This window comes from Cyprinodon variegatus, unplaced genomic scaffold (assembly GCF_000732505.1).
Source record: "Cyprinodon variegatus isolate N-32 unplaced genomic scaffold, C_variegatus-1.0 Scaffold1127, whole genome shotgun sequence".
NCBI classification, from domain to species: domain Eukaryota; kingdom Metazoa; phylum Chordata; class Actinopteri; order Cyprinodontiformes; family Cyprinodontidae; genus Cyprinodon; species Cyprinodon variegatus.
In genome coordinates this window covers 48,466-56,576 of record NW_015151580.1, presented here as the reverse complement: position 1 = coordinate 56,576, position 8,111 = coordinate 48,466, and the positions used below count along the sequence as shown (strand labels likewise).

General features: G+C 37.6%; 1 protein-coding gene across 1 annotated transcript in view; it reads right to left on the bottom strand.

Moving 5' to 3' along the window:
- LOC107101651 (claudin-15-like) overlaps positions 1–8,111 on the bottom strand; it is a 17,881-nt gene that overhangs the window by 1,625 nt on the left and 8,145 nt on the right. The window contains exons 2-3 of the mRNA XM_015400644.1: positions 2,752–2,992; positions 1,060–1,224 (exon numbers count right to left, since the gene is read on the bottom strand). Coding sequence (XP_015256130.1) covers positions 1,060–1,224; positions 2,752–2,992 — 406 coding nt within the window. The remainder of the gene's footprint in view (positions 1–1,059; positions 1,225–2,751; positions 2,993–8,111) is intronic.

Genomic DNA, 8,111 nt, shown 5'->3' with positions numbered 1-8,111 from the left:
ATAATAATAATATTAATAATAATAATATTAATAATATTAATAATAATATTATTAATAATAATAATAATTGTTATTATTATTATTGTTATTATTATTTAACTTTATTGACCTCACATTGGAGAAATTTGCCTCTGTGTTTAACTCATCACCTTGGGGACCAGTGGGCTGCCATTGTTGGGCACCCAAGGAGCAGTGTAGGGTAAAGGGTCTTGCTCAGAGACCCATAATGGCAGTCTGTGGGAGTGGGGCTCGAACGTAGAACTTCAGGATTCCAAGCTCTATGCCCTAACCACTTGGCCACTATGACAACATATTATATATTTTGCTAGGTAAATGTTAACTGGGATTTCAGTAGATTCACCGTTAAATGGTTATTCTGAGCTCTGTAATCTAGCAAGAAATCTGAAAAAACATTCAAACTATTTATCTTCACAAAAACACGGACTTCCTCAGCACTAAACTCTTGCCTAAAAACTTCCTATCATTCTGTAAGCTACATAGTGTGTTTTGGAGAACAACTGTAAGTAGAACCGATTAGGATTTCTTCATAGGGCGTTAAGTTGAAAGGAAAAATAAAAATACATGCAGTAAAACATGATCTGAGTTATGGGGCTTAGTTCTCTGGAAGGTGAGGTCTAATTTGGAAATTTTTGAAGCAGGTCGGGCAGTGATGGCAGTTCTGAAATCCATGCATAATGCTCCACAGGGGGCCCTGATAACCGATTGAGCAGTAATGGTATTTAGTAAAGAATTTACTGTAAAATATAGATTAAATATGTTGCATAAACACTTCCCGTCTGAATCCCGTAAAAAGCTTAGAATTTTATATTACATTTATATTCATCTATGTTGAAATAATCCCAATCAGATTTATGCTGGTAACATTTCCCATGCAGCTGACTTTACTTGTTTCTTAGAGGACTTTTTTTAGATGTTAAAAGTAATGTGAACTGCAGTGCAATGAAACTCCTGTAGAAGGAAAACTAGTTATGCTGTAGAGGAAAGCGTGATGGTGTATATTGGTCTAAATCTCCTCGGTATGTTAACTGCTCGATGTACCTCCCAGGATGCCCAGGATGCCTCCAGCAGCGGCCATCTTGCCCTTGGACTCATCTGTGGCCGACCCAATCTTGATGCACTTGAGTCCGAGCAGAGAGACGATCATGCAGCAGAGGCCGAGCAGCAAAGAGATGATCATCAAAGCACGACATGCTTGAATATGACCTGCAGAAACAGAAAGATGCTGAAAATGCTCTTTTAAACTGTAAGCTAATTATGTGAAAGTTTAAAGACATCAGAACTTAATGAAATATAAATATACATTTTTTTTAAGATAACACACTGGTGCCAAAGCTGAAACAACATCACCTTCAGGGTCCATTATTAAATTTGTTGCAGTCCAATATGTTGTTTTTGTGTCAGATTAATAAAAAGTAACATTTAATCATTGTTATAAATCATTTAGTTTAATATTTTCCGTGTTTATATAAGTTGAGGAGGTTAAAAGGGATTCAGGCTAAATATTGGAAAGCTCCAACATGTTGTTTTCATCCAGATTGAAGGGGATAAGATAGGATTTCATCAGGTTTTTAGTATTATGAGGAACAAAGAGTAAGAACTATTCAGTGGGATGTTGTTGCTTTACAGCTGGAGGTGTTAATTATTGACTGAATGATTCCCTGATCATAAAATCCACCGCACCTTTTTATGACTGACAGTTTCAGTTGTAATGAGCAGAGAAAAAAAAACCTCACTAACCAACCATGATGATGGTTTTAGGGAAATATTTCTAATACTTTAGAATAAAGCAATACTTAAAACATATCTAACATGTCTTCCTAAAACTGAAACAATTTTGAAACTAAAAAAAGGAAAACTGTTACGGATTTAATTCAAAGAAAAAACAAATACCCCAGGATGTGTCTTTTAATAAAAATGAAATTTTATCCAATTTGATGCATAGTTTTGTACCTAAACCATTTGAATACCTAATTCTACTGCGGAAGAAAAATGACCTTTCTAGTTACTTCTATCTTTTCCTCCATTTTACAACCTGTAAAGAAAAACCTTCAAAATGGCCGCCAAAAGTAACCTATCCCGCTCTCCTATAAAGCAATGAAAAATGAAAAATATGCATATTTTTCACGTCTTAGAAATGTACTTTTTCTTAATCACATGTAGGGGTTCTAACAAAAAACAAAATGCTTTTCTGGTGACTGATGTTTTTTCTGCTTTTTGGCGGGAAATTTAAGATTTGGAAATCCCCAAACCTTTGGACCATTTGGACATGGTGTACTGACCTATGATAAAAACATTTGATAAAAACATTTCTTTTCAGCTTTTACGTATTTCAGACTATAAATCCCTGTGTAAACTGAGCACATTATAAAATCAAGCACAGATTTACTTATTTGATGTTTCCAAATGGAATCACTTCTCATTAAGTCTCCTCCTCAATTCATGTCACTAGATGAGTTTTAAAATTAAGAAATAACAGACCCAAAGATATTTAATATAATTTGCCTTTTAAAGGAACTAATTTTTCAGAATATTTAATTAAAAGGTTATTAACTAACAAAAGAATTACTCACCACTTTTAAAATCTATACAAAAGTCTAATTACAACTTATGTCATGTTTTTTACCGAGATACATTAACATTTGTGACTAAAGAATACTGAAAAGGTTAGCATGTTTTGTTTTATTATAGCTGTTAGGATCACATTTGGTCCAGGCCCTGATCTCGGCTTACCAGGCAGGGCCAGCATAGATTCAAAATCCCGACACTCGGCGATGCCGCCACTGTTCTCGGCACAGGCGTGCCATAAATTCTCAAACTGCCTCTGAGAGATGATGACGCTGCCCGACACCGTGGAGATCTTCCAGTAGTCGTTAGCCAGCGATGCCCCGGTGAGCAGAAACCCAATGATGCTCATGATGAACCCTACTCCCTCCATTGCTGTCGACATGGCTGCAAAGGTTTCAGATAATTTCTAAAAAAAAACAAAAAACAAAAAAAAACAAACTTGAAGCGTTAGAGTTGACCTGAAAGTGAAGGAGCCTCCACTGGAAGCCTTAAGGCAGAAAATGTTAGTAACAAGTCCTCAGAGGGGAAACTGTGGCAAGTAAGATTAGAATAGCTTTGTTGGAAGTACTGATGTCCCTCCTTCAGTTAAAGGTTGTTAATATGTTGTCTGTGGCTCTATCAGCTGGACTTTACACTCTACCAGGGGCCATAAACTGCAGGACCACGCCCTGTTGTTCCCCTTCATTTCCTACACTAATGTACTCATAGTGATGATGATAATGACGGAGAGTCTTCAGCCACTCTTCAGGTCAGCAGCTAACAGAGACAAACATATGAGGCTATTCACTCTGAAAACAAACAGCAAATTAAGCATGACTGGAGGAGGGTGACAGGAAACCCAGTATCTGCTCTGGTTGATCAGCAAGTGGTTTCTGCTGACAGTTAAAGCAGTGAAGGGAAAGGGAAGAATTATATATGTTTCAAGTCTCTCATTTCTATTTCTATTTCTAGGTGTATTTCATAGATCAAAAGTAATCAGTAAAACCATTTTAAAACAGCCTTAACTAACAAAAACCAGGCAAAGCAACAAAGTGTCCGATCTCCTTTTGACGCGGTTTCCAGGACAAAAAAAAAACAAGTGATACTATTTTAATAGGATTTAATGGTCATTTAATTTTTAAAACTGTCTAAACTATGTGTAAAAACTTAAACCTAAAAAAATGAAAAAAAAAATGAAAATGGCACAGCCAGAAAGTTTTATTTTTATTCAATGGAGTCACATTCCCTTGGCCATAAACGACTAAGACAACCGAGCTTAAGATTATTGGCCACTCCAAAAAAAGTTAAAAACAATCCACTGCACTTTGTTTTCAAGTTTGAAGACATTTCTCTTGCAGGAAGCTTTTTCAATTCAAAATGTCAGGAATAGCATTGAGTTCGAGGTTTTATAGTTTTCCATGTTTTATAGAGTAGCCCACCAAAACCTTGGTTCTGTTTTGAAAACTTACAAATTGAAACAAACGAAGGGGTCCAACCCTTTGGAATGGGGGTCGTTTGGCTTCTTTTAATAGCCAGCAATGCCCCATACCTGGCTAAGTCTTTGAATGGAGGTTGTTAAAGGGAATTGTTGCCCTGGCTGAATAAGCAATGTCTTCTGTTGACTTGTAAAGGGGTTGGGGTTGTGATAATAGCGTAAAGGGATCAACTCAATCGCTGCATTGTAGAGTTTTGAAAACGGATATCTGAGTCTACCCCTCTGTTTAAGGTTGGTTTTTCTTTCTTAACATAGATGGCTTCCTTCACACCCCTCTCAAACCACCTACCTTCTTTGTCTAAATGTGAACATTTTGGTCCTCAAAAGAATGTCCTTTGTCCATAAGGTGTAGATGTACCAAGAGTTTTGTCCGGACGAGGTCCCTCTTCTGTGTTGGGTAATTTGTTTGTGGAAAGGTTGTTTGGTTTCTCCACTGTAAAGATCAGAGCATTCCTCACTGCATGGAACTGCATATACTGTACCACTCTGCTCATATTAGGTCTGGGGGTTTTGTCCTTTGGATGTACAAACCAACAAAAAGGCCAACAATTGCAGGATAACAAAAAAAGCCAAACAACCACCATTTCAAAGGGGTGGACCTCTTTGTTTAAATTTGTATGTTTTCAAAATAAAACCAAGGTTTTGTTGGGCTTCTGTATAAAACCTGGAAAACTTGGAAACAAAGTCAAATAGATTGTTTTTAACTTTTTATTGGAATGACTATGACCTGGATGACTGAGAATCATCATCAGCATTATAGGCCAAATTCATTAATCTTCCAAGTTCTTCTAAGTATTCCTGTTTTTATTTTTTACATTTTTGCTGTGGTTAGTCTGAAGAATGTTATACTGGTACTGCATAGAGAAAAACCGACCGACCGACCGACCGACCGACCGACCGACCGACCGACCGACCGACAGGTCTGGACACTGGACACTACAGAAAATGGGCTAAAAGTGTTAAAAACCGAACTTCTCCTTTAAATGCCTTTAAAGTCCCCTAATAGGTGCAGAAAGTTCCCCTGTGTTTTCTTTAATCTGAGTTTAACTGCAGCTGTTCACACTTCAGAAGTTCTTTAGAAAACATTAGAGAATGAGCAGCATCTTAAAGACCAAACAGCCTAACAGAGAGGTCACCAGAGAAAGTTGTAGAGGGTTAGGTCCTAGAAAACAAAATCTGTTCCTAGAATCTAACAGAGATCTAGATAATTATACTTATTATTTTGGTTTTAAACAAAAAGTGCAATGCATTAAATGCATTTACTTTACTGCATTACACTGAGGACCAGTGTAATGCAGTAAAGTAAATGGAGTCCTTTAAAATGAGGACATGTCAACAGTTTATGAAGGTCCTGTTTATAAAGGCCATTAACCTACATGTTCTCCAGCCAGCCTTGATCAGTACTTCTGCCTTCCAGATCCTACACTTACACTTCAGGGAATATGCTTTATAAATCATTGGGTTTTTCAAATAGATATTGTGAGCGACATTTATAAAATGATTTGTCTTTTTTCCCATTTGCAGGAGTTGTAATTATAGTGGTCACATCTGTTTATACATCATCTAAATTTTTATCCATCTGTCTGAGTTGAGTACCTTTTTCAGGCCATTTATCTGCAGCTTCCTTCTACTATTCTTTTGACTCTGAATCATAGAATCTGCATCAGTGGAGAACTAAGTTGGAAATTCTACAGTTTTTATTACAGTTCACCTTTAAAACACTTCCTTACCTAATGTTGCTGATTAACGTTTGATCTCCCATTGGAGAAATTTATCTCTGCATTTAACCCATCCCCTTGGGGACCAGTGGGCTGCTACTTTGTGGCTCCCAGGTGGCAATCAAGGGTTAAGGGTATTGCTCAGAAACCCAGAGTGGAGGCTTGCAACCTTCTCTAACCCACTAGACCAGAGGTCAAGGTTAAGTGAACCGCGGTCCGGATCCAGACCCACCTGCTAGTGAATCTGGACACAACCTGATTTATAATTTAGAAATTACTGCATGTTGTCCAACGACAGTGTCTAACTTCACTTGCGCCACTTCTCCTGTTTATATGGTAAAGGCTTCTGGAGCGTCTGGCACCAGGCTATATGTAATACAAATTAGCCACTAAGCTGCTGTCAGTCTGGGTTGTTGCTGCTGCTACTTTTACACAAAGCAGGCAAACCTGTGGCAAGCCGGGCAATGAAGAAGAAGGAGAAGAACATGAGAAAAAGAGGGCAGAAAAGGTGTGGACTACTGGAAGAATTGCAGTGAACTGGTGAAAGAAAGTGAAATGGCATGCTCAAAGATGACCCTGCACAATTTGAGTATATTAGGCTCAACCTGCTGCTGTGAAGCAGGATTATCCACCATGAACAGAATCAAAAATAAATATGGATCCAGGCTCAAAATGAGCTCCTTGATATGTGCTTTAGAAAGGCTTTGTCTCCAATCAAACCCAGGTTTAAAGCCTTGCAGGGCAGCATAAAGCCCACTGCTGTCATTAAGACAGAAAAAAGATTCAGTCAGTTCAGTTGTTTTATAAAATATGTGAATCAGGAAATTGTCTATGTACCAAACTGAACGATTTTTGTTCTACACTTACAGATTTTAAGATGGAAAAACTTTTTTTCTTTAATTTTTTTTATTTAATAATTTAATGAATAACATGGATCCATAAACACCTAATTTTATTTCAGTGTTAAATTCTTTTTAAAGTAACAGATCATAATTAAAAATGTCTCCAGACCTTTACTGGTTGACGTTTTTATTTATTCGAACCCCGCTGATTTTTAATTGATTACTCCTCCACTATACCAACTCTCCCTAGAAAGAAAGGATGGGAGCAGTGGAAGCGTCTCAGTCGCTCGTCATTCTTACTCGATGAATAAGATAAGTTAAGTAGTTGGAATGAATAAAGGAATAAGGATGAGATGAGCTCAGGATGAATCTGGCAGGATTTGGTTTTGGATTGTGATGCTGCTCTCGGTGAAACTAAGGGGAATCAGAAAGTCATTTAGCAGCTTTTATGATTCTGAGAGTGTTTTATGGTTGGTTACAGTTAATGTTTGATCGTCACAAGAGTCCAAAGTCCTACACGTTCTGTTCTGACTCTGCTGAAAGATAAACATTACAACTAACTGAAAAAAAGAAGAAAACCTAAACTTATCCAAATAAAAAGAGAACATTCTTCAAATATTCACCATTATATTCAGGTCTTAGTTTCATTGCCTCTTGTTAATTTTCTCTTTTCTCCTCTTCTGTTTTCTTGTTCCTACCATCCATCTGTTCCCTGCAGGCCGTAAAAGCAGCAGGACCGGTAGCTCAGCGAAATAGTTTTATGTGGGTGTCATCTTTCCCTACCTGGGTGTGCCGCTACAGCAGCCAAAGCTGGAAACCACAGCTCTGCAACTGCAGGGGAGGTTTCCAGATCAGTAGATTACCACATTTAAAATTCAATTCAGTTTATTTATATAGCACCAATTAAAAAATCCCTCACACTGGGCATGCATGTAGTGACAGTGGAGAGGAAAAACTACCTTTTAAGAGAAAGAAACCTAGCGGAGATTGAGTCCAAACAACATTGGGGCACTTTTTAAATGAATTTTGTTTGCATTACCGTATAATAAGATAATAAGTGCTTTTCTGTTTTTAAGTTATTGCAACATAGTTTATTAAAAATCTCCAAATTATTGAGTTCAGTTTAATTTTGCTTTGTTTTTGTTTCAATCAACTTCTTAGATACAGCATGTGGTGTAATTTTACTTGTAATTTAAACTGATATCAGAAATCTGAATTGCAAAGCTGCAGCATCCATGTTGGATGCATCAAACACAAGCCATACCATCAGCTCATTTGCGCATGTGCAAGCAGATAGCGCCCCCGTAACCCTCACCACCCAGCCCCCACTTTCTCGCGGTGTGTTTCCAAAGCCAGCTGAATAGAGGACAACAAAGACAAGAACCTGCAGAGAGTTTTGCATTTATTGCAACTCAATGTAAATGACATCAGGGGGGAACGCGATGTGAAGATTTTTAACAGGGCATTCAGATCTGGTGAAATTAATAACTG